This window comes from Pyrus communis, chromosome 13, assembly GCF_041283825.1.
Source record: "Pyrus communis isolate YQ-2024b chromosome 13, ASM4128382v1, whole genome shotgun sequence".
NCBI lineage: Eukaryota > Viridiplantae > Streptophyta > Magnoliopsida > Rosales > Rosaceae > Pyrus > Pyrus communis.
In genome coordinates, this window is record NC_142577.1 from 4,012,166 (window position 1) to 4,038,063 (window position 25,898).

At 35.5% G+C, this 25,898-nt stretch overlaps 2 protein-coding genes across 23 annotated transcripts; both read left to right on the forward strand.

The window, feature by feature from the left end:
• Window positions 1–5,523: 5,523 nt before the first annotated feature.
• LOC148691624 (uncharacterized) lies at window positions 5,524–12,514 on the forward strand. Of its 6 annotated transcripts, none has more exons than XR_015954872.1 (16): window positions 5,533–5,716; window positions 6,463–6,564; window positions 6,726–6,797; window positions 7,505–7,658; window positions 8,028–8,077; window positions 8,378–8,479; window positions 8,792–8,880; window positions 8,981–9,069; window positions 9,220–9,353; window positions 9,519–9,568; window positions 9,730–9,786; window positions 9,938–9,989; window positions 10,126–10,165; window positions 10,253–10,327; window positions 10,481–10,912; window positions 11,257–12,514. XR_015954872.1 is itself a non-coding variant. In XM_088682827.1 (16 exons), the coding sequence occupies exons 13-16, from the start codon at window positions 10,162–10,164 to the stop codon at window positions 10,857–10,859; spliced, it is 297 nt and encodes a 98-aa protein (XP_088538953.1). In that variant the 5' UTR covers window positions 5,533–5,716; window positions 6,463–6,564; window positions 6,726–6,797; window positions 7,505–7,658; window positions 8,028–8,077; window positions 8,378–8,479; window positions 8,792–8,880; window positions 8,981–9,069; window positions 9,200–9,353; window positions 9,519–9,568; window positions 9,730–9,786; window positions 9,938–9,989; window positions 10,126–10,161; the 3' UTR covers window positions 10,860–10,884. The 6 variants fall into 6 exon arrangements, 4 of the variants coding, with proteins under 4 accessions (XP_088538951.1, XP_088538950.1, XP_088538953.1 ...); XM_088682827.1 differs by lacking the exon at window positions 11,257–12,514 and having other exon boundaries at window positions 9,200–9,353; window positions 10,481–10,613; window positions 10,775–10,884; XM_088682826.1 differs by lacking the exon at window positions 11,257–12,514 and having other exon boundaries at window positions 10,481–10,613; window positions 10,775–10,884.
• Window positions 12,515–20,434: 7,920 nt separating this feature from the next.
• On the forward strand, window positions 20,435–25,361 carry LOC137720196 (uncharacterized). Of its 17 annotated transcripts, none has more exons than XM_088682811.1 (14): window positions 20,435–20,458; window positions 20,960–21,061; window positions 21,223–21,294; window positions 22,002–22,155; window positions 22,890–22,983; window positions 23,301–23,390; window positions 23,508–23,623; window positions 23,797–23,930; window positions 24,096–24,145; window positions 24,307–24,363; window positions 24,532–24,583; window positions 24,720–24,759; window positions 24,847–24,921; window positions 25,110–25,361. In XM_088682811.1, exons 1-7 carry the CDS (start codon window positions 20,450–20,452, stop codon window positions 23,587–23,589), a joined length of 603 nt encoding a protein of 200 aa, XP_088538937.1. In that variant the 5' UTR covers window positions 20,435–20,449; the 3' UTR covers window positions 23,590–23,623; window positions 23,797–23,930; window positions 24,096–24,145; window positions 24,307–24,363; window positions 24,532–24,583; window positions 24,720–24,759; window positions 24,847–24,921; window positions 25,110–25,361. The 17 variants fall into 17 exon arrangements, with proteins under 17 accessions (XP_088538937.1, XP_088538941.1, XP_088538944.1 ...); XM_088682815.1 differs by lacking the exon at window positions 20,435–20,458 and adding an exon at window positions 20,522–20,548 and having other exon boundaries at window positions 22,864–22,988; XM_088682818.1 differs by lacking the exon at window positions 20,435–20,458 and adding an exon at window positions 20,522–20,548 and having other exon boundaries at window positions 22,864–22,983.
• Window positions 25,362–25,898: the final 537 nt, after the last annotated feature.

Below are 25,898 nucleotides of genomic sequence, written 5' to 3' on the forward strand. Positions count from 1 at the left end.
TTGTAATCTCTATATAATGAAGTCAAAACAGCACTCATCATCAATTGAGTTAAGCTTATGCAATCAGTCTTCACAAACCCAGCTTAAATTCTTTCAATAGAGTATTGGAATCTTAATTAAGCGAATTATTAGAAATGGCGCGTTGAATTCACTTGTAAGGGAACCGGATCTAGCTCGCCTGATGACTACCCAAAACTCAACATGTGCCCACGAGTCTTCAACATTGCCAGCGATCCTTGAAAACGATATCTATTGGTAAGAATTCGTAGTCCAAAATAAATGTTATGTATAAGATAATGTCGAATGCCCTTAACCAACTGAGTTAGAAGTCATTTGCATCGATTTTGGAGTTGGTCAAGCATATATATGCAACAACATTTGAGTAAATCATGACACACTTATGGAGATTATAAGAAAAGTAAAACTTATACCTCAAACGTATCCTTCCCTACGCCATCATAGACAACATCAACGCCATTGTCGAAAGTTATTTCTTTCACACGAGCGACAAAGTCCTCTTCCTTATAGATTATGACATGGCGGCATCCATCCTCCTTGGTTTGAGCTGGCTTCTCTTGAGTTGATATGGTTCCTGTGACAGTGGCACCAATGGCATTAGTTCACAGGCATAAATGGGATCCAACTCCATCGGTAGCGTGAACAAGGACCATCTGTCCAGGTTCGACCTGTATAATTAACAACACTCGAGTCATATCTAATAACTTCAAGTAACAATTGCTTTTGAAAAGGGATGGCCAGTACGCGTGTTACAAATGCAATTGTAGAATGTAGCAATGTTATGATAATACGACTATTGACCCTTTAATTATAATTTGCTGTTAAGAATAATTTTAAAATTGTTCTTGCCACATTCATTTTCAAGGAAGATTAAAACGAGCAAATGCAGCTGCACAAGTATAAAACTACCTTGGAACAACGGTGTAGTAGACACTAGACACTGAGCTATGTCGGTCAAATTGCGTATATTTCAACTATGATCATGATCATGAAGTATAGGTTAGCGCAAATAGTTTGTATACTGTGATTTAGGTGTGTTTGATGACGATGAAAGTCAGAGCTTTTCACAGCCTTGCACTCTAGATCCGAAGATGCTTTTGTACAAGACCACGCAACCAACCTTGTTATGTATTTTCTTCTCATTTACTTGTCCATTTTTATTTTTTTTGGGAGTTTGAATGTTGGGATTTTCTATTTTCCCTTTTGATTCTATTTTTAAAAAATTTGACCTTTCTCTGCCACTTCGATGAAAAGTGAAAGGCTTTTGAAAATGTTGGGATTTTCTGTTCATTGAGTATGCTGCCGATTTTGCTTCTGCTTGGTTTGTATACTTTCATTTTGATATACGCATGTTGCCTATGAGGGTATTCGAGAGATTTTTCAGTGTGATTGTCACACGGAGTGGTACACCACGTGTCATTATATAAATGATAGAATATATGTGTTAAAAAGTCAATAACTTAAAATATAAAATTTCTCACCACTTACATAAAAACACGTGATGTACCACTTGTGTTCCCGTTGCAACTAAAAATTTGTCGAGGGTATTCCTCCTCTTCTCGACTCTTTAGCTTCACGGGTGGCACTCTTCGTCTTTCTACTTCTCCAGTTTTCTTTCTCAGAAAACTAATACAACACTTCTCTCGAGTTCGAATCCCAAAACCAAAATTCATCCAATATATATATCCCAAGACGCAAAAGGACCAATTGGCGATTAAATAAAATACTTTCGAATAAGATGATAGACTAATTGAATAAATTTTCAATGTGATTGTTACACGAAGTGGTATAATACGTGTTTTTATATAAATGATGGGATATGTGTATTAAAAAGTTAATAACTTAAAAAATAAAAAATTTCACCACTTACATAAAAACACGTGGTGTACCATCCGTATTCCCATCACAACTAAAAATTTCACCATGAACTCAACCACTTGCACAACCTCGGCCAGTCCACCAATGACTCTAATTTACTCAGAGTTTTAATTGGCTAACGACTTAATTAATTAATTTATTAAAGGGTAATTAAAGAAAATCTAGTTGTGAACTCCTTGTAGTTTGTATTGACCAGTATTGACGGATAAGAAGGGTAGTATGGTCAAAAAGGTGGCGCTGAAGTGAGGCAGTTAGCATATTTGGAAGTTAGTTAGAACTAGAAAAATTGCCTGCGCTTCGCTACGGGTTTTGGAACTATTATCCACAACAGGCATGAATAATTTGCATGGAAAGGTGCACTACAAAGTATTAGTTAGCTCATGCAATACATACAAATTTTCAAGCTATTATCCACAACAGGCATGAATAAAGTGCACAAAAAAATATTAGTCAGCTCATGCATAACATACAAATTTTCAAGCTTTGAATTGCCTTGTTCGCGAGTCAGTATTCTGTTCCGTTTACAACCATTGAACTTATTATGTGAATCCAAAGTGGAAAAGCCAGGAAGACATTCACAAACCCAAATCAAACTCACCAAATCTGACATTAAAGAATAAATTATATAAAGTGACATATTGAAAGAAACTCAAAAGAGATTAGAAAGAAAAAGAGATTGCACCGGAGGAAGTGGGAAAGCGAGGAGAGACGCAGGTGTGTAGACGTCAATGGAGAAAGCCACTGCCAAGAAACCCAAGCTTAAAGAAGCCCTCTTTGATGCGACGGAGCAACATGCTAGGCAATACAGAAAACAAATGGAACAAAACTTTAACCAAACAAAAGGAATAAGCAATTATTAAAATATTAGATACATTAGATGAAACAATTTAATAAAACTTCAGGAATTATTTGTTAAGACACATGAAATTCCCTATTTAAGATTCTAGATAGAATGGAAAAAACGTAATTGAACTAACGATTAAGAATTGAAGTTACTTTTGTTAACATAATAACATTTATTTGCAGGGGATTGATATCGTTTATATTTTATTGCATCAATGTATATAGGGCTTGTCACTTTATAATGAGTTACACTACAGTCTCCTTCGATTTTACATGTATATATTTTGGTGAGGGATACAAATGAGGATAACTTGGTACGAAAACACAATACGACATCTTTTAACATAAAAAATTAAAAGCGAAAACAAAAATGGCAAAGATAAAAATCAAAATCCAATTAAATAATTGAAGAAAACAATAGAAATATCCATCAAGAATTAAAAAAAAAATAAATTAAAAAAGGGGAATTATACCAAATCCTTGGACGAAGGCACAAATATAGCCCCGAAATCCTAGAAGAAGTAGATGACTCCTTTTACCCCAAAAGCTCAGAAGTGAAGAAAGAAGACGACGACCCAGTTATTCGTTGGTAGTGATTTGCATCTGACCCATTTAGAAGACGATATGTGCGTCTCAATTGCTTCCCACCAATTCGACTCTTCAACTTCAAATTATTTAAGCATTTTTAAGCAAATCCAGAATGACACATCTTTCTCTAACAATAAAACGCAATTGCATTGTCTCTCTTTCTAGAAAATGTAAAAAGTTTCAAATTCATGCACACAGAGAGAGTACTTTAATTTTTTTTTACATAACATGAGATGTGGATAATATCATTTATCCAAAAAAATATGTACAATTTTCTTTGTTAAGTTCTTCGATTTAAAAATCTCAATTTCACAAACATGGCAGAATTTTAATGATCTACAATATACAGAAAAACAGTATTATCCAGCATAGAATAGAGCAGAAGAAACTATAAAAAAATATCTAGCATTACATCTTAGGTATATTTATGAAACACAGATTTGATGTGTGTGTAAGTAAATCTTTTAGGGTTGTCAATTGGCTAAAAAATATATTGGAAAATAATCAAAAGAAAACACTTTTAGTAGGTTATAAATATTTACCAAGGTCTGTTCAGCAATAAAACTCAGTTCATGTGGAATTGGGGGAAAGAAAAGGTTCAAAACTCTAATCATCCAAATAGAACCTATTATGTTAAAATGGTTCTTGAATAAGGTCAGCAGTGGTATTTGCAAAGAAACAACGATGTTAACTCTCAATATCTAACTGGGCAATTTTCAAACTTTTTGTAATAATTTTTCAATTCTAACAGGTAATTCTCCACTTAATTGTTTAATCTTTTAATTGCTACAAGCCTACAAGTATATTGTCTTTCGAACATTCTAATTTTCCTTATGACCATAGCCCTTAATTATTGTTAAAAAAAGTATTGAAGAGTCATATTTTTTCTATGACTCCGGCTGTAATGAAGATTTTCCACAGTGGTCAGGATGGTAAAGGTTTATAGGTATCTAACTTTATTCATATGTGTGTTCTTTCTCATTTACTTTTTTACTCATATGAACTTAAACTTTAAACTAAACCAATTTTAGGGTTTTACAACATTTCAAGCACACTCCTACAGTCGGGAATTCTCCCTATGTCTCTCCTCCTTTCTCTTCAATGTTTGATTGGTATTTTACTGTTATTAAGTTTTCCATTTTGGTTTTTGCCTCAATCACAGAGAGAGAGAGGGAGGGAGGGAGGGAGGGAGGGAGGGAGGGAGGGAGGGAGAGAGAGAGGGAGAGAGAGAGAGATAGAGAGAGAGAGAGAGAGAAATGTCTTGCAAACAATCAATTGGTGCGCAATTTGTGAGGGAATTTGCTCCATTCTTTCTTTTGGTTATTTTACGTTTTTGGTAATTAAACCTTTTGTTTTACTTTGTCTTTTTTATTTTGTTATGTTCCTCTAATCCAGGAATTCGACCTATTAATATTTTTGTAAATTTTAGTTATGTTTATAAGTGTTGGAAAGTGGATGCTACTTGCTATTGTTCATGGACTTTAGGTAGGAACTTGCATTTAAAATCTCATGTTGTTTGACAATTGCATGAATAACATTTAAATCATTACTTTACGCAAAGTGAAAACGAAAAACATTACAACTTTTTAGAACGTGCATGGTAAAGAAAAAGTTCATCATTATACAATACATTTAAAATATATCTTGACAATTATAATGGAAGAAAAACTATCATAATACACCTTTAGGGATGTGTAGCGTCTGTGATGCAAAAATGCTTAACGTGCGTGCGGAGATGCTAGTTCTTTATAAATTACTTTAGTTTAAAGTAAGATTTGAAATTGGCACTGTTTAAATTAACAGTGTTTGAAACCGAATTTTATTCTATTTAAGACCACGCCACTACTTTTCAGAGTGGCCTATGTGTTTGGGTATGAATTTCAGTTTAATTACGATCATGCCACTGTCGGCTTCTGGTTTGGTATTGATGTGCTTTGGAAAAAAAAACTATTTCTGCTGTGCTGAGAGAATAAACTCGTTTTTGTTACTTCACATTTTCAGTTTTTTTTTTCCAAAACTGTGAAAATAAGCTATTTTTAAGTGTTCATCAAACATATTTTTGAACTCAATTTTTTTTATACTCACTTTTTATAAAAGGAGATCAGTACCAAACAAGTAGGTTTGGATATTTCAGCTTTTTTACGAAGCTGCTATTGGTTCGAATGACGGGAATGCCCGTTTAGGGTTAACATTGCACGGATGGGGGTAAAAGTTGGGTGGGCATTGTTGTCAGTTTGGGTTTGGGACAAGTTAGGATTGTATTCGGTGGGATCGACCGCTCAGTGTGGGATTTGGTGAGGGGAAGGCATGCGGCTTACAGAGAGGAGGAGAGATAGAGGGGGAGGGAGAGAGCGTTCTCAGCACGCTAGCAGTTTTCGTTCAGATCCAGGTTTGTTTTTTTTCCCTTAAAATTTAGATTTTTTTTCGCCATTTTATGTTTCGTTCAGATCCGGGTCCGTTTGGTTGCCGAGAAATTCACTTGAAATTTTTCGTTTTGTTGGGTTTCAATTTGTTATTTGGGGTCGCGTCTGGGATGAATTGCTTGCCGGCATTTGAATTCGGCTTCTGGGATTGCGAAATTCTTCGATTCGAAGTATTGCTTGTCGGCATTTCATAGATCACATTATGCATTATGTTAGTGAATCGTGCTGAGAACATGTCAATCATATTTAGGTTCTGTGCAAGGAAGGGGACATATGAATCCTGCTCTTGATGATTCAATATGTCATCAAACATTACTTAGGCTTATAATTTCATACAGAAATCGAAAACCCATTTGGTGAGCCCTTGAGTCAGGGGCTACGCTAGACCGTTTGGAATGAGAGTGGTCAAAGCCAATCATGTTTTTGTATTATTTTCAAGTTGAAAAATTAGGTTTTGCTTCATAAGAAGTTCAAATTACACTCTATTGGGTCTGAGACTTGGAAACTCAATATCTTTGTGATGTTAGATTAACATAGTTAAACTATATTTTCCTTTGATGGACATATCTAAATTTCTGTATTTGCACTGTAAGGATGTCTTATCTGGTGAAGTGTTCAATATCCTTCTGCTAACTGATTTAATAGGTTGAATTTGTATCCAAGGTTTTCTTCCAATATGGTCTGAACTATTTTGTTTAATTAACGAAAACAGGTCACTTCTCTCTATGGAGGTCCCTTAGAGTTTACGTTGATCTTGCAAAGCACAGAAGACCCTGCTTATCGGGCTGTATCTATGCTACTATCAGAGCTTAAGGTATACGCAACAATAATCATGGTTTCTTTAATATAAGAAGAAAATCCAGGACAAGTCATATATAATATACGCTTGGAAGCACAAGTTTAATGCATAACATTTTTTAGGTTACATGTGTTACCAGAATGATCTGTTTTACGTTTAACTTCATTTCCTTGCAGGACGAGGTTGATGTTAAGATTGTTGTGGCTGGTATTTCAACAACCTGCAGTCAGAAAATTCACAACCAGTTGGTATGTACCTTATTAAAATAATTTACGCCTTGCTACCATGCTGGTGCAATAGCAAGGTCTTGCACAGTTTAAATGTTATCTTATCAAATCATTATGTACCTATAATTGTTCTGTATGATGAGTTTCTTTTCTTTATGGAATACAGGAAGATAAATTTATTACTAAGTCTTAATGGTGTAGGGTATATGTAAATGAATTCAATTAGAACTCACATTTTTGTTTTCTGTTTTGTAGCTGCCTTGATCATTAGTTGGTGATATTTGAGAGATTGGGTCATCTGGTTGTTTGGATTTAAGTGGGATTGAGGTTATATTTGCCGCTTTTTGTGATTTGGGTGTGGGTTATGGTTAAGTTATTGCTATTTGTTCTGGGTATTTGCTGAAATTTGTGTTCAATGAGTGTGAGTTCTGTAATTGGTTTGTGTTCGTTCATATAACCTTCTGTTCTTGGAATGTGATTTAGTTGTGGCTCTTTCATTTGATTCTTAATTCTTTATGATTCAGCATTAAGTTGATATTGATGATGAATTTTTCCTCGCGAATAATGCTTTCATGTTTAAATCTTAATAACTATACTTGCTTCTCTTGGGTGTATGTTTTGCCGGTCATGAAAAACTGTCGGCCAGTCTTTTTGCACCACTCTTTCGCACTCTGTTCCGTGGCTATCATGTTTGTCTCTGACCTTATAAATTTTGCCTTCATTCACAGCAAAAAACCTTGCGGCGAGCAAACAGGCACAACCAATTCTGCCAGAATTGCTGGAGAATTCCACAACCAAGGTCATCGAGTACGGCCGGAAGCATGTTGAGGGTCTAGACGGCGATAGCACCGATGTTGGCAAGAGCGGCGACCCCTTTTCAAGGTACGGTCTTCACTGATTTGAAGTTTTAGTTTGTTTGTGATTTTTTTTCTTTTCGATTTGTAATTTATCCTTTTGTCCCTGACAATTTTTTATCCAAAATTTTTTTCGCGCTTGATTTTCCTGTGAATTTATATGGGTTTAGATTTTTATTGTTAATTTACTGATGTTGGGGATCATTTTGGCTTCTAGATTGGTTTGAACATTTTTCTGTCTTTGTTTTTTCCTTTGTGTAGTTTTAGTCAGATTGAAGTGTAATTTGCAATTTGAGATTTAATTGAAGTGTTTAGGATTATCCACTTATATATATATATATATATAATCAATGTTGAAATTTTAAACTAAATCACTATGCTGCAATCAAACCCACAGATTGTTGGGTCCAAAAGAAGAAGGAGTGAACAACATGAAATTGGCTTTGGGTAAGCTTTCACTCTCTTCTGTGTATGATCTCTTTGAGAAGTGATTTTGGTTTGTGCTTTCAAAAAAGATGATGGCAATTTCATATTTGGACAGAGAAAACAATAGGCATGTATAATGAAGTGGAATTTTTCATGGTATTACCAACATGCATGTTATAAAGAATTCTTCATTTAATTTTTGGGTTGTGTGTTTTGTGCTGTTTCATTTGTGACTTGTGTGTTTTGTTGTATCTGATTCGAGTATACATCATTGAAGAATGTTAATGAATCCAAACATGGGTTTTGGGGTGTTCTTGCTAGAAAAGCCAAAGACATTCTCGACGATGATGATAATGGAGTTCAGGATTTTGATTCACCCCGAACAACAAGGACGGATATGCTGTCTATGCCCAAGGGGGTAAGGTGAGATATAGTTTTCGTCATGTCTTTATAGTAGCTTGGCATTTTCCAAGGACTTTTAATTGCTGCTGCATTGTTGAATACATTAAGAATGATCCGGTAAACCGGAGAGGGAGTCATCAGCTTATGGATCTGTTAACACATCCAATGTGTTGTAATCTTTTTGCTACTTAAACATGTTAAGACATCAACTCTAAAAAAAATTTTGGTCTGCTACTTTACTTATGGTGCTGTTGGTTTACTCCAACGATAATACCTAGCTAGGATAGCCTTTTCTTTATGTCTTAATTATTGATATTGCTATCATCATGGCAGGCTATGTGTGTTGGAAACTGTGCAGGCAAAGACATAAGAGTGATGGATTTTGGAATGAAATGCAGAGGATATCATTTTATGCTGCTTAAGTAAAAGTTTCCTCTTCTGATATTGTAGAAAATTAATATAAGTTGTATATTCATGATAACTGACTGATTAAGATTACTTACAAGGGGTCTATATGCACAGGAGAGCTCAGCATGAGGGTACTGTTGGTTTACCTTGCCTGGAAGTGTTGCAGTGCGGTTTTGGAATTCCTATTGTTAAATGATAACATTGTAATCCAAGTGTAATTAGTTTAGGTTTTTTTTTTTTTTTTTTTTTTTTCTGTGAAATGTTATTTACAATGTCAGAATGTTTCTTTGAATTCAGTTGCTGAGGTTTCTTTTTATAATTTCCCCTTTTAAGACATTTGCATTTTTGTCCAGATTGTGTGAGCCATTGCTTCAGCCAAAACAGGTGCTCTCTCCATTTTTCATCTCTTCCATACTCAAACCCTAGCTGCTCCACCTCTCTCTCCCACACATAAGCAAACTCCATCTGAAAGCCGAAGAATCCAAAGGTAAATCCCTTCGAACTCTTCGATTATCAACCAGATTTCAGACTGTTTTTGGGATATACACTGCTATTTCATATAGTGTTAGTTCAATAGCTTAATCCTAAGACCTAGCTCATGAGACATCAGAATTTCGATTGACTTAGCTTTTGTCCAATGCCTTTTTTGTAGGAACAACAGGGATTGTAGACTACACAAACTTAGAAGATATGAAGTACGCGGTAAGTCCTTTTACTTTCTCACTCCAGAGTCCAGACATTCATATTTTCTGTAACCTTCTATGGAGCATGGGTACTAGGTTGCTGAATATTGCTTTTTCAATATGTCGATGTGTCTGAAGCATCTATAAGAATCTCAAACTTCATAAATAATTTCCATGCAGATCAAAAAGCTTGATGGCTCTGAGTTTTGAAATGCTTTTGACCGCCAATCTGTTCGCGTATGAATCTTACAAGTTGAAAATTTATTTTATCTTTTGCTCTGTTGGGTTTTTTTCCAATAACTCAAAAGGGCCGAAAGGTATTCCCTTTTCATATTCTTCTTTCCCAATTTCTTTAGGGTTAATTTCAATTTTCTTATGCTATTTGCAGTGGTGCTGTTTAGGGTTTAACTATTTGATTTCACAGATTCATTTCAGACACGGTAAATAGTTACATTTTAAATTCGTATTTCATAACTTGGTTGCTTGATTCTAATGTCGATTCGTTACAACATAAGTGAACTTTTTCTTTCCATAATTTAATCTGATGCAACTCTGTTTTTGTTCTCTCATGTCTAGGTTGGTGAAGGACACGGGGAGAAGAGCACTTTGGAAATGGGTACGAAAGGAAATAAACTTGCTGAACTGCATTGGCATCTATTGTTCCGGTTTTTCTTTGACAAGTTAACTTGCTCTCTCTTTGCAGTAAGGTGCACAAATATGGGAAAAGCACGACAGGGGAAAGCTGGGATATTGTTGTGGATGAGGAGACCTATTACGAGTGAGTCTGGACTTGGTTCTGGTTCTGTCTGCATATAGTATGTTGAAGCAGTCAAAAGGATTTCAGGGGAACCAAATATAAATAATTTAGATTACATCTTCTGGTATTGCTCTTCCTGTAAAAGTAATTTTGATCTTTCACTTTTTGATGAAGGGCTGAGCTGTGAATTAAACCTCGAGAAAGGCCACCTGGCGTCTACCCTGCCCTTGATTTTGGATTGTCGTCGCTTTCAGTTGGTGAACCACCAGATGAATTTTCTCCAATATCGTGCGGCTCAAAAAAATTTGTATGTGTTTACGCATATTTTTGTGCTCTGAATAATGCTAATCAAATTCCATTGCTCCTAAGCTAAGTCTGAATTTGTAGCATATAAGGGAAGGTTAACAGATACTTGACAATTATCCAAAGCTGGATACTAAGGTCTTTAAGCTTAATATCTTTTTGTAGGTGTAGCATCTGCTTGGAAAAAGGTTTCAAGTTTAATGTCTGTATGTGTTATTACTCTTCACTGATTGTCAAGAACCAGGATTAAAGAAAAGCATCCTTTAAAGTTTAAACTGGAAGGGGGCAGGTTATAGATTACAGGTGAAATGAAACTAGAAATATAGTCTTATGATTTGTGTCTAAAAACATAATAAATTGCATCCACCAGGGGGAAGGGGCCGAAAGGCATGTTAATAATAAGATTGTTATTTATGTGGTTATGAGTTTCTAGTCTCTTTGATTAAACATTTTCTTTCTCACTCAGGGGTTCACCATGAACCACCTCTTTTTGGATCAGCTATTATACTTGAATATGATTATCAAGTATAAACATTTTCTTCGGTCATCAAATTATGTAGCAGTAGCCAAATATAAACATTTGAAATAACATTGCTTAAAAGAGCAGCTTTAATCCGAACTCAATTCTTTTCGGGGGCATATTGTAGGTTGATTCACATTCTGGGGTGTAATATAGTTGGTGTGTTGGGGCTGATCGTGGAGATTCTGATTACTCGAGAAGGTCCATTTCTTGAAATAGCTTGCATCCTTATTGCTGGTTTGACAATCATTCTGTGGCTAATTGTGGTCGTCTCAGAATGCACGGGCTAAATCCTTATGACCTAATACTTCTGCCGTCCACGATATTGGATTATTGCCATGAATGCACATTTGCCTTCAGAAGGCAATTTGATGTTCCTTTCTATGCTACTTTGTTATTGCCAGTTTGCCACTATCTTGGGCTAAGATCTAACTTTTTCACTTCCCTTGAGTTAAGATCTAACTTTTTCACTCTAACGGAATGTTCCGTGCAGACTGGGGGTTATTACATAGCATTTTTACTCACTTAAAGAGATCTGTTTTACTTTCTGATCAGTTTGAGTGAATAATTCCTTGTGAACTTGGAAATCTCTCAAGTCTTAAGTGTTGTGCACCTCGGTTGATATGAATTTTGAGATATTAGAAGAGCAAATGATTGTTAGAGTTGTGGATTAAATCATTTACTTGTTTGATAAGCCTAGCTAGCTACGAAGGGTCGTTAGTCTTAGCCATGACTTGTACGAAGGACTGTTCCCAGTTCCTGGTGTTGCTGGTGAAATGGTATGGAATTTGTTTATGGTATGGAACTTGATGATGTTGAAATGGTATGGATTTTGTTTATGGTTTTACCAATTACACAAACTGAGTCGTTTTTCCTCTTATCGGTTGGAGTTTTATGAGTTGTATCTGGTGTGCCTTGCCATGAATAGTGAAGGATCATTGACTCTGTCATTCCACATGTAAATAGTTTTGAATTCAGAGTTTAGTCTTTCAATTTCAAGATGGTATATGATCTTTGAATATTATCATTCTAATTTTCTGAAGGTAAATAGAAAAATTGCATGCAAATCGAACAATGTTTCATAATCTTTTGTATGGTGGTACTATTGTTGATCCAAAGCCACAAGAACTTTGTTGGTCTAATCTTTTTTGCATGTAATTAGAAGTCTGATCTTTTGTGTGTATACAATCAACAGTATCATTTAAATGCTTTTAAAACCCGCAGCATCGCGTGGGCAATTTTTGCTAGTTATAATCAAATGTATGAAATTGAAATGTTATAGAAATGTTGTACGAGGTTACAATTGGAGAGATTTTTCAATGTGACCGGAACATGGGATGGTACATCACGTGTCATTATACAAATGATAGAATATGTGTTAAAAATTAATAATTTAAAAAATAAATTTTTCACCACTTATATAAAAACACGTAGTGTACAACTCGTTTTTTGGATCACAATGAAACATTTTTCGTTACAATTGTACCAAAATTTAAAGAAGTAAATTGTAATTTACCCTTTTTACTTTCACTTGCACATTTACGTGTTTGACGCCCAGTTTAGGTGGGCGTATTATATCCCAGTAAAAATATCACATCCATCAAAAAAATTAATTTTTCATGTATATTAATACAATGTATTTGAAGGATCGACTATTCCCAATTCCAAGTGGGTTCTTGAATTAACTTGTGTCTCTATATAGATGTGGACTAGCTAGTCCTAAATAGCCCATCTTATCATCTATGAAACTTCTGTCCAATATTCCAAGAGTCCGTCCGACGACTGCTACTCTCATTAATGTGCACCAATTTGAAAATGCGGTCTCATGCCGTAGAGGATGGTTTATAAAAGGCGAGGTGCAAGATCTCGAGGACCCTGCCAATCGGCTTGCATCGTGGGTTGCAGAAGAAGATTCAGATTGTTGCAGTTGGACAGGAGTTGTCTGTGATCACATGACCGGCCACATCCACGAGCTGCACCTTAATAATTCCGAACCTTATTTGGAGTCTTCCTTCGGTGGTAAGATAAATCCTTCTTTGCTCAGTTTAAAGCATCTCAACTTCTTGGACTTGAGTCAAAATAATTTCAGTGGAACACAAATTCCTAGTTTCTTTGGTTCTATGACAAGTTTAACACACCTTAATCTTGGATACTCACAGTTTGATGGAGTAATTCCACATAAACTGGGAAATCTCTCCAGTCTACGTTATCTCAATCTCAGTAGTTTCTATTATCCCAATCTGAAGGTAGAGAACCTTCAGTGGATTTCTGGTCTTTCTCTGCTGAAACACTTGGACTTGTGTTCTGTAAATCTTAACAAAGCATCTGATTGGTTGCAAGTTACAAACATGCTCCCTTCTTTGGTAGAGTTAGATATGTCCGATTGTCAACTTCATCAAATCACCCCCGTACCCACCACAAATTTTACTTCCCTGGTCGTCCTTTATCTTTCTAGAAACAATTTTAATTCTTTGATGCTGAGGTGGGTTTTCAGTATTAAAAATCTAGTTTCTCTTCGTCGCAATTATTGTGGTTTCCAAGGTCCAATTCCTAGCATTTCACAGAATATCACATCTTCGAGGGAAATTGATTTGTCACACAATTCTATTAGTCTTGATCCGATTCCCAATTCTATTCGGAATATGACTGGTCTTAAAGTCCTTAATCTTGTGGGGAACAACTTCAATTCTACCATACCTGAATGGTTGTATAGCTTGAACAATCTCGAGTCCTTGCTTCTTTCTCACAATTTCTTACGCGGTGAAATATCGAGTTCCATTGGAAACATGACATCCCTTGTCAATCTTCGCTTGGATGGTAATCGGTTGGAAGGGAAAATGCCAAATTCTTTGGGGCATCTGTTTAAGTTGAAAGTTCTTGATCTGTCAGAGAACCATTTCATGGTTCGAAAACCATCCGAAATCTTTTAAAGTTTGTCTAGATGTGGTCCAGATGGAATAAAGTCATTGTCGTTGAGGTATGCTAATATATCAGGTCCCATTCCAATGTCACTAGGAAATCTATCAATCTTGGAAAAATTGGACATATCTAGAAATCAGTTTAATGGAACTTTCACTGAAGTTATTGGTCAACTCAAAATGCTAACGGATTTGGATATATCTATTCGTTAGAAGGTGCAGTGTCAGAAGTTTCTTTTAGCAACCTTACAAAGTTGAAGCATTTCATTGCAAAAGGAAACTCATTTACTCTGAAAACTAGTCGAGATTGGGTTCCTCCTTTTCAACTTGAAATTTTGCAGCTGGATTCCTGGCATTTGGGCCCTGAATGGCCGATGTGGTTGCGAACACAAACGCAATTAAAAGAACTAAGCTTGTCTGGTACAGGAATTTCAAGTAGTATTACAACTTGGTTTTGGAACTTAACTTCCCAAGTAGACTATTTGAATCTCTCTCACAATCAGTTGTATGGGCAGATTCAAAATATATTCAGTGGTTGATCTTAGTTCTAACCATTTCACTGGTGCATTGCCTATTGTTCCCACCTCATTATTTTGGCTAGATCTTTCCAATTCATCATTTTCTGGATCTGTTTTCCACTTCTTCTGTGATAGGCCGGATGAAACAAAGCAACTTTATGTTGTTCATCTCGGGAACAATTTTCTCACTGGAAAAGTACCCGATTGTTGGATGAGTTGGCAATCCTTGAGATTCCTAAATTTAGAAAAAAAACAACCTAACTAGGAATTTCCCAATGTCCATGGGATACTTACGAAGGCTGGAATCACTGCACTTGCACAATAATCACCTGTACGGAGAATTGCCACATTCCCTGCAGAACTGTACCTTCTTGTCAGTTGTTGACCTTAGTGAAAATGGGTTTTCCGGAAGCCCTTAACCAACTGAGTTAGAAGTCACTTGCATCGATTTTGGAGTTGGTCAAGCATATATATGCAGCAACATTTGAGTAAATCATGACACACTTATGGAGATTATAAGAAAAGTAAAATTTATACCTCAAACGTATCCTTCCCTACGCCATCATAGACAACATCAATGCCATTGTCGAAAGTTATTTCTTTCACACGAGCGACAAAGTCCTCTTCCTTATAGATTATGACATGGCAGCATCCATCCTCCTTGGCTTGAGCTGGATTCTCTTGAGTTGATACGGTTCCTATGACAGTGGCACCAATGGCATTAGTTCACAGGCATAAATGGGATCCAACTCCACCGGCAGAGTGAACAAGGACCATCTGTCCAGGTTCGACCTGTATAATTAACAACACTCGAGTCATATCTAATTACTTCAAGTAACAATTGCTTTTGAAAAGGGATGGCCAGTACGTGTGTTACAAATGCAATTGTAGAATGTAGCAATGTTATGATAATCCGACTATTGACCCTTTAATTATAATTTGCTATTAAGAATAATTTTAAAATTGTTCTTGCCACATTTATTTTCAAGGAAGATTAAAACGAGCAAATGCAGCTGCACAAGTATAAAACTACCTTGAAACAACGGCGTAGTAGACACTAGACACTGAGCTATGTCGGTCAAATTGTGTATATTTCAACTATGATCATGATCATGAAGTATAGGTTAGCGCAAATAGTTTGTATACTGTGATTTAGGTGTGTATGATGACGTTGAAAGTCAGAGTTTTTCATAGCCTTGCACTTTAGATCCGAAGACGCTTTTGTACAAGACCACGTAACCAACCTTGTTATGTATTTTTTTCTCACTTACTTGTCCATTTTTAATTTTTTGGGAGTTTGAATGTTGGGATTTTCTATTTTCCCTTTTGATTCTATTTTTAAAAATTTTGACCTTTCTCTGCCACTTCGATGAAAAGTGAAAAGCTTTTGAAAATGTTGGGATTTTCTGTTCATTGGGTATGCTGCCGATTTTGCTCCTACTTGGTTTGTATACTTTCATTTTGATATACGTGTTGCCTATGAGGGTATTCGAGAGATTTTTCAGTATGATTGTCACACGAAGAGGTACATCACGTGTCGTTATATAAATGATAGAATATATGTGTTAAAAAGTCAATAACTTAAAATATAAAATTTCTCACCACTTACATAAAAACACGTGATGTACCACTTGTGTTCCCGTCGCAACTAAAATTTTGTCGAGGGTATTCCTCCTCTTCTCGACTCTTCAGCTTCACGGGTGGCACTCTTCGTCTTTCTACTTCTCCGGTTTTCTTTCTCAGAAAACTAAAACAACACTTCTCTCGAGTTCGAATCCCAAAACCAAAATTCATCCAGTATATATATCCCAAGACGCAAAAGGACCAATTGGCGATTAAATAAAATACTTTCGAATAAGATGATAGACTAAATGAATAAATTTTCAGTGTGATTGTTACACGGAGTGGTATAATACGTGTTTTTATATAAATGATGGGATATGTATATTAAAAAGTTAATAACTTAAAAAATAAAAATTTTCACCACTTACATAAAAACACGTGGTGTACCATCCGTATTCTCATCACAACTAAAAATTTCACTATGAACTCAACCACCTGCACAACCCTGGCCAGTCCACCAATGACTCTAATTTACTCAGAGTTTTAATTTGCTAACGACTTAATTAATTTATTTATTAAAGGGTAATTAAAGAAAATCTAGTTGTGAACTCCTTGTAGTTTGTATTGACCAGTATTGACGGATAAGAAGGGTAGTATGGTCAAAAAGGTGGCGCTGAAGTGAGGCAGTTAGTATATTTGGAAGTTAGTTAGAACTAGAAAAATTGTCCGCGCTTCGCTACGAGTTTTGGAACTATTATTCACAACAGGCATGAATAATTTGCATAGAAAGGTGCACTACAAAGTATTAGTCAACTCATGCAATACATACAAATTTTCAAGCTATTATCCACAACAGGCATGAATAAAGTGCACAAAAAAATATTAGTCAGCTCATGCATAACATACAAATTTTCAAGCTTTGAATTGCCTTGTTCGCAAGTCAGTATTCTGTTCTGTTTACAACCATTGAACTTATTATGTGAATCCAAAGTGGAAAGGCCAGGAAGACATTCACAAACCCAAATCAAACTCACCAAATCTGACATTAAAGAATAAATTATATAAAGTGACATATTGAAAGAAACTCAAAAGAGATTAGAAAGAAAAAGAGATTGCACCGGAGGAAGTGGGAAAGCGAGGAGAGACGCAGGTGTAGAGGTCAATGGAGAAAGCCACTGCCAAGAAACCCAAGCTTAAAGAAGCCCTCTTTGATGCGACGGAGCAACATGCTAGGCAATACAGAAAACAAATGGAACAAAACTTTAACCAAACAAAAGGAATAAGCAATTATTAAAATATTAGATACATTAGATGAAACAATTTAATAAAACTCCAGGAATTATTTGTTAAGACACATGAAATTCCCTATTTAAGATTCTAGATAGAATGGAAAAAAACGTAATTGAACTAACGATTAAGAATTGAAGTTACTTTTGTTAACATAATAACATTTATTTGCAGGGGATTGATATCGTTTATATTTTATTGCATCAATGTATATAGGGCTTGTCACTTTATAATGAGTTACACTACAGTCTCCTTCGATTTTACATGTATATATTTTGGTGAGAGATACAAATGAGGATAACTTGGTACGAAAACACAATACGACATCTTTTAACATAAAAAATTAAAAGCGAAAACAAAAATGGCAAAGATAAAAATCAAAATCCAATTAAATAATCGAAGAAAACAATAGAAATATCCATCAAGAATTTAAAAAAAATAAATTAAAAAAGGGGAATTATACCAAATCCTTGGACGAAGGCACAAATATAGCCCCGAAATCCTAGAAGAAGTAGATGACTCCTTTTACCCCAAAAGCTCATAAGTGAAGAAAGAAGACGACGACCTAGTTATTCGTTGGTAGTGATTTGCATCTGACCCATTTAGAAGACGATATGTGCGTCTCAATTGCTTCCCACCAATCCGACTCTTCAACTTCAAATTATTTAAGCATTTTTAAGCAAATCCAGAATGACACATCTTTCTCTAACAATAAAACGCAATTGCATTGTCTCTCTTGCTAGAAAATGTAAAAAGTTTCAAATTCATGCACACAGAGGGAATACTTTAATTTTTTTTTACATAACATGAGATGTGGATAATATTATTTATCCAAAAAAATATGTACAATTTTCTTTGTTAAGTTCTTCGATTTAAAAATCTCAATTTCACAAACATGGCAGAATTTTAATGATCTACAATATACAGAAAAATAGTATTATCCAGCATAGAATAGAGCAGAAGAAACTATAAAAAAATATATAGCATTACATCTTAGGTATATTTATGAAACACAGATTTGATGTGTGTGTAAGTAAATCTTTTAGGGTTGTCAATTGGCTAAAAAATATATTGGAAAATAATCAAAAGAAAACACTTTTAGTAGGTTATAAATATTTACCAAGGTCTGTTCAGCAATAAAACTCAGTTCATGTGGAATTGGGGGAAAGAAAAGGTTCAAAACTCTAATCATCCAAATAGAACCTATTATGTTAAAATGGTTCTTGAATAAGGTCAGCAGTGGTATTTGCAAAGAAACAACGATGTTAACTCTCAGTATCTAACTAGGCAATTTTCAAACTTTTTGTAATAATTTTTCAATTTTAACAGGTAATTCTCCACTTAATTGTTTAATCTTTTAATTGCTACAAGCCTACAAGTATATTGTCTTTTGAACATTCTAATTTTCCTTATGACCATAGCCCTTAATTATTGTTAAAAAAAGTATTGAAGAGTCATATTTTTTCTATGACTCCGGCTGTAATGAAGATTTTCCACAGTGGTCAGGATGGTAAAGGTTTATAGGTATCTAACTTTATTCATATGTGTGTTCTTTCTCATTTACTTTTCTACTCATATGAACTTAAACTTTAAACTAAACCAATTTTAGGGTTTTACAACATTTCAAGCACACTCCTACAGTCGGGAATTCTCCCTATGTCTCTCCTCCTTTCTCTTCAATGTTTGATTGGTATTTTACTGTTATTAGGTTTTCCATTTTGGTTTTTGCCTCAATCACAGAGAGAGAGAGAGAGGGAGGGAGGGAGGGAGGGAGGGAGGGAGAGAGAGAGAGAGAGAGAGAGAGAGAGAGAGAGAGAAATGTCTTGCAAACAATCAATTGGTGTGCAATTTGAGAGGGAATTTGCTCCATTCTTTCTTCTGGTTATTTTACGTTTTTGGTAATTAAACCTTTTGTTTTACTTTGTCTTTTTTATTTTGTTATGTTCCTCTAATCCAGGAATTCGACCTATTAATATTTTTTGTAAATTTTAATTATGTTTATAAGTGTTGGAAAGTGGATGCTATGCTATTGTTCATGGACTTTAGGTAGGAACTTGCATTTAAAATCTCATGTTGTTTGACAATTGCATAAATAACATTTAAATCATTACTTTACGCAAAGTGAAAACGAAAAACATTACAACTTTTTAGAACGTGCATGGTAAAGAAAAAGTTCATTGTTATACAATACATTTAAAATATATCTTGACAATTACAATGGAAGAAAAACTATCATAATACACCTTTAGGGATGTATAGCGTCTGTGATGCAAAAATGCTTAATGTGCGTGCGGAGAGGCTAGTTCTTTATAAATTACTTTAGTCTAAAGTAAGATTTGAAATTGGCACTGTTTAAATGAACAGTGTTTGAATCCGAATTTTATTCTATTTAAGACCACGCCACTACTTTTCAGAGTGGCCTATGTGTTTGGGTCTGAATTTCAGTTTAATTACGATCATGCCATTGTCGGCTTCTGGTTTGGTATTGATGTGCTTTGGAAAAAAAAACTATTTCTGCTGTGCTGAGAGAATAAACTCGTTTTTGCTACTTCACGTTTTTCAGTTTTTTTTTTATCCAAAACTGTGAAAATAAGCTGTTTTTAAGTGTTCATCAAACATATTTTTGAATTCAATTCTTCTTTATACTCACTTTTCATAAAAGGAGTTCAGTACCAAACCAGTAGGTTTGGATATTTCAGCTTTTTTACGAAGCTGCCATTGTTTCGAATGACGGGAATGCCCGTTTAGGGTTAACATTGCACGGATGGGGGTAAAAGTTGGGTGGGCATTGTTGTCAGTTTGGGTTTGGGACAAGTTAGGGTTGTATTCGGTGGGATCGACCGCTCAGTGTGGGATTTGGTGAGGGGAAGGCATGCGGCTTACAGAGAGGAGGAGAGATAGAGGGGGAGGGTTTCAATTTGTTATTTGGGGTCGCTTCTGGGATCAATTGCTTGCCGGCATTTGAATTCGGCTTCTGGGATTGCGAAATTCTTCGATTCGAAGTATTGCTTGTCGGCATTTCATAGATCACATTATGCATTATGTTAGTGAATCGTGCTGAGAACATGTCAGTCATATTTAGGTTCTGTGCAAGGAAGGGGACATATGAATCCTGCTCTTGATGATTCAATATGTCATCAAACATTACTTAGGCTTATAATTTCATACAGAAATCGAAAACCCATTTGGTGAGCCCTTGAGTCAGGGGCTACGCTAGACCATTTGGAATGAGAGTGGTCAAAGCCAATCATGTTTTTGTATTATTTTCAAGTTGAAAAATTAGGTTTTGCTTCATAAGAAGTTCAAATTACACTCTATTGGGTCTGAGACTTGGAAACTCAATATCTTTGTGATGTTAGATTAACATAGTTAAACTATATTTTCCTTTGATGGACATATCTAAATTTCTGTATTTGCACTGTAAGGATGTCTTATCTGGTGAAGTGTTCAATATCCTTCTGCTAACTGATTTAATAGGTTGAATTTGTATCCAAGGTTTTCTTCCAATATGGTCTGAACTATTTTGTTTAATTAATGAAAACAGGTCACTTCTCTCTATGGGGGTCCCTTAGAGTTTACGTTTATCGTGCAAAGCACAGAAGACCCTGCTTATCGGGCTGTATCTATGCTACTATCAGAGCTTAAGGTATACGCAACAATAATCATGGTTTCTTTAATATAAGAAGAACATCCAGGACAAGTCATATATAATATACGCTTGGAAGCACAAGTTTAATGCATAACATGTTTTAGGTTACATGTGTTCCCAGAATGATCTGTTTTACGTTTAACTTCATTTCCTTGCAGGACGAGGTTGATGTTAAGATTGTTGTGGCTGGTATTTCAACAACCTGCAGTCAGAAAATTCACAACCAATTGGTATGTACCTGATTAAAATAATTTACGCTTTGCTACCATGCTGGTGCAATAGCAAGGTCTTGCACAGTTTAAGTGTTATCTTATCAAATCATTATGTGCCTATAATTGTTCTATATGACGAGTTTCTTTTCTTTATGGAATACAGGAATATAAATTTATTACTAAGTCTTAATGGTGTAGGGTATATGTAAATGAATTCAATTAGAACTCACATTTTTGTTTTCTGTTTTGTAGCTGCCTTGATCATTAGTTGGTGATATTTGAGAGATTGGGTCATCTGGTTGTTTGGATTTAAGTGGGATTGAGGTTATATTTGCCGCTTTTTGTGATTTGGGTCTGGGTTATGGTTAAGTTATTGCTATTTATTCTGGGTATTTGCTGAAATTTGTGTTCAATTAGTGTGAGTTCTGTAATTGGTTTGTGTTCGTTCATATAACCTTCTGTTCTTAGAATGTGATTTAGTTGTGGCTCTTTCATTTGATTCTTAATTCTTTATGATTCAGCGTTAAGTTGATATTGATGATGAATTTTTCCTCGCGATTAATGCTTTCATGTTTAAATCTTAATAACTATACTTGCTTCTCTTGGGTGTATGTTTTGCCGGTCATGAAAAACTTTCGGCCAGTCTTTTTGCACCACTCTTTCGCACTCTTTTCCGTGGCTATCATGTTTCTCTCTGACCTTATAAATTTTTCCTTCATTCACAGCAAAAAACCTTGCGGCGAGCAAACAGGCATAACCAATTCTGCCAGAATTGCTGGAGAATTCCACAACCAAGGTCATTGAGTAGGGCCGGAAGCATGTTGAGGGTCGAGACGGCGATAGCACTGATGTTGGCAAGAGCGGTGATCCCTTTTCAAGGTACGGTCTTCACTGATTTGAAGTTTTAGTTTGTTTGTGATTTTTATTCTTTTGGATTTGTAATTTATCCTTTTGTACCTGACAATTTGTGATCCAAAAATTTTTTCGCGCGTTTTGATTTTCCTGTGAATGTATATGGGTTTAGATTTTTATTGTTAATTTACTGATGTTGGGGGATCATTTTCGCTTCTAGATTGGTTTGAACATTTTTCTGTCTTTGTTTTTTCCTTTGTGTAGTTTAGTCAGATTGAAAGTGTTCTATGAAATTTGAGATTTAATTGAAGTGTTTAGGATTATCTACATATATATATAATCAATGTTGAAATTTTAAACTAAATCACTATGCTGCAATCGAACCCACAGATTGTTGGGTCCAAAAGAAGAAGAAGGAGTGAACAACATGAAATTGGCTTTGGGTAAGCTTCCACTCTCTTCTGTGTATGATCCCTTTGAGAAGTGATTTTGGTTTGTGCTTTCAAAAAAGATGATGGCAATTTCATATTTGGACAGAGAAAACAATAGGCATGTATAATGAAGTGGAATTTTTCGTGGTAATATCAACATGCATGTTATAAAGAATTCTTCATTTAATTTTTGGGTTGTGTGTTTTGTGCTGTTTCATTTGTGACTTGTGTGTTTTGTTGTATCTGATTCCGGTATCTGATTTGAGTATACGTCATTGAAGAATGTTAATGAATCCAAACATAGGTTTTGGGGTGTTCTTGCTAGAAAAGCCAAAGACATTCTCGACGATGATGATAATGGAGTTCAGGATTATGATTCACCCCGAACAAGAAGGACGGATATGCTGTCTATGCCAACAAGGGGGTAAGGTGAGATATAGTTTTCGTCATGTCTTTATAGTAGCTTGGCATTTTCCAAGGACTTTTAGTTGCTGCTGCATTGTTGAATACATTAAGAATGATCCGGTAAACCAGAGAGGGAGTCATCAGCTTATGGATCTGTTAACACATCCAATGTGTTGTAATCTTTTCGCTACTTAAACATGTTAAGGCATCAACTGTAAAAAAAACTTTGGTCTGCTACTTTACTTATGGTGCTGTTGGTTTACTCCAACGATAATACCTAGCTAGGATAGCCTTTTCTTTATGTCTTAATTATTGATAGTGCTATCATCATGGCAGGCTATGTTGGAGCAAAAACTGTGCAGGCAAAGACATAAGAGTGATGGATTTTGGAATGAAATGCAGAGGATATCATTTTGTGCTGCTTAAGTTAAAGTTTCCTCTTCTGTTATATTTGTGTGTTGGATATTGTAGAAAATTAATATAAGTTGTATATTCATGATAACTGGCTGATTAAGATTACTTACAAGGGGTCTATAGGCACAGGAGAGCTCAGCATGAGGGTGCTGTTGGTTTACCTTGCCTGGAAGTGTTGCAGTGCAGGGTTGTTCAAGAAAAAAGGTTTTAAAGGATCCTTTGCAGATGCAGGATCTTCTGCTAAGGTATGGGAATTCCTATTGTTAAATGATAACATTGTAATCCGAGTGTAATTAGTTTAGGGATTTTTTTTTTCTCTGTGAAATGTTATTTACAATGTCAGAATGTTTCTTTGAATTCAGTTGCTAAGGTTTCTTTTTATAATTTCCCCTTTTAAGACATTTGCATTTTTGTCCAGATTGTGTGAACCGTTGCTTCAGCCAAAACAGGTGCTCTCTCCATTTTTCATCTCTTCCATACTCAAACCCTAGCCGCTCCACCTCTCTCTCCCACACATAAGCAAACTCCATCTGAAAGCCGAAGAATCCAAAGGTAAATCCCTTTGAACTCTTCGATTATCAACCAGATCTCAGACTGTTTTTGGGATATACACTACTATTTCATATAGTGTTAGTTCAATAGTTTAATCCTAAGACCTAGCTCATGAGACATCGGAATTTCGATTGACTTAGCTTTTGTCCTATGCTTTTTTTGTAGGAACAACAGGGATTGTAGACTACACAAACTTAGAAGATATGAAGTACGCGGTAAGTCCTTTTACTTTCTCACTCCAGAGTCCAGACATTCATATTTTCTATAACCTTCTATGGAGCATGGGTACTAGGTTGTTGAATATTGCTTTTTCAATATGTCGATGTGTCTGAAGCGTCTTCAAGAATCTCAAACTTCATAAATAATTTCCATGCAGATCAAAAAGCTTGATGGCTCTGAGTTTTGAAATGCTTTTGACCGCCAATCTGTTCGCGTATGAATCTTACAAGTTGAAAATTTATTTTCTTTCCTCCTGTATTTTTATCTTTTGCTCTGTTGGGTTTTTTTCCAATAACTCAAAGGGCCGAAAGGTATTCCCTTTCCATATTCTTCTCTCCCAATTTCTTAAGGGTTAATTTCAATTTTCTTATGCTATTTGCAGTGGTGCTATTTAGGGTTTAACTATTTGATTTCACAGATTCATTTCAGACACGGTAAATAGTTACATTTTAAATTCGTATTTCATAACTTGGTTGCTTGATTCTAATGTCGATTCGTTACAACAGAAGTGAACTTTTTCTTTCAATAATTTAATCTGATGCAACTCTGTTTTTGTTCTCTCATGTCTAGGTTGGTCAAGGACATGGGGAGAAGAGCACTTTGGAAATGGGTATGAAAGGAAATAAACTTGCTGAACTGCATTGGCATCTATTGTTCTGGTTTTTCTTTGACAAGTTAACTTGCTCTCTCTTTGCAGTAAGGTGCACAAATATGGAAAAAGCACGACAGGGGAAAGCTGGGATAGTGTTGTGGATGAGGAGACCTATTACGAGTGAGTCTGGACTTGGTTCTGGTTCTGTCTACATATAGTATGTTGAAGCTCCATTTCTTGAAATAGCTTGCATATTGTAGGTTGATTCACATTCATTCTGTTTACTCGAGAAGGTCCATTTCTTGAAATAGCTTGCATCCTTATTGCTGGTCTGACAATCATTCTGTGGCTAATTGTGGTTGTCTCAGAATGCACGGACTAATTGTGGTTGCATCCTAGCTAGCTACGAAGGGTCTTTAGTCTTAGCCACGACTTGTATGAAGGACTGTTCCCAGTTCCTGGTGGGGTTGTGAATATGACTCTACAGATGGCCTACAGATGGACTGGCTACTTACAATCCTTCTTATCATCTTTGAGTAAGAAAAATCAAAGCATTAATTATTCTGCATGAGTTTTCATGCATTCACCATCGTGTGAATACATCAAAGTTTTTGGCCAAATTTTCCACATAAAATTTAATCCTCTCAACTTCCTAACATTATCAAACATTAATTTAATCCTCTGAACAAATTAAAGAAAGATAGTTTTAAAGTTGAATCTGATCTGGAGATAAAGTTGACACGGCAACTTGATGATGTTGCTGGTGATGTATCTGGAATTTGTTTATGGTTTTGCCAACTATACAAACTAAGTCGTTTTTGCTCTTATCTGTGGTAAGATAAATCCTTCTTTGTTCGGTTTAAAGCATCTCAACTTCTTGGACTTGAGTAACAATGATTTCAATGGAACACAAATTCATAGTTTCTTTGGTTCTATGACAAGTTTAACACACCTTAATCTTGCATTCTCATCATTTGATGGAGTAATTCCTCATAAACTGGGAAATCTCTCCAGTCTATGCTATCTCAATCTCAGTAATTACAATCTGAAGGTTGAAAACCTTCGGTGGATTTCTGGTCTTTCTCTGCTGAAACACTTGGACTTGAGTTCTGTAAGTCTTAGCAAAGCATCTGTCTGGTTGCAAGTTACAAACATAC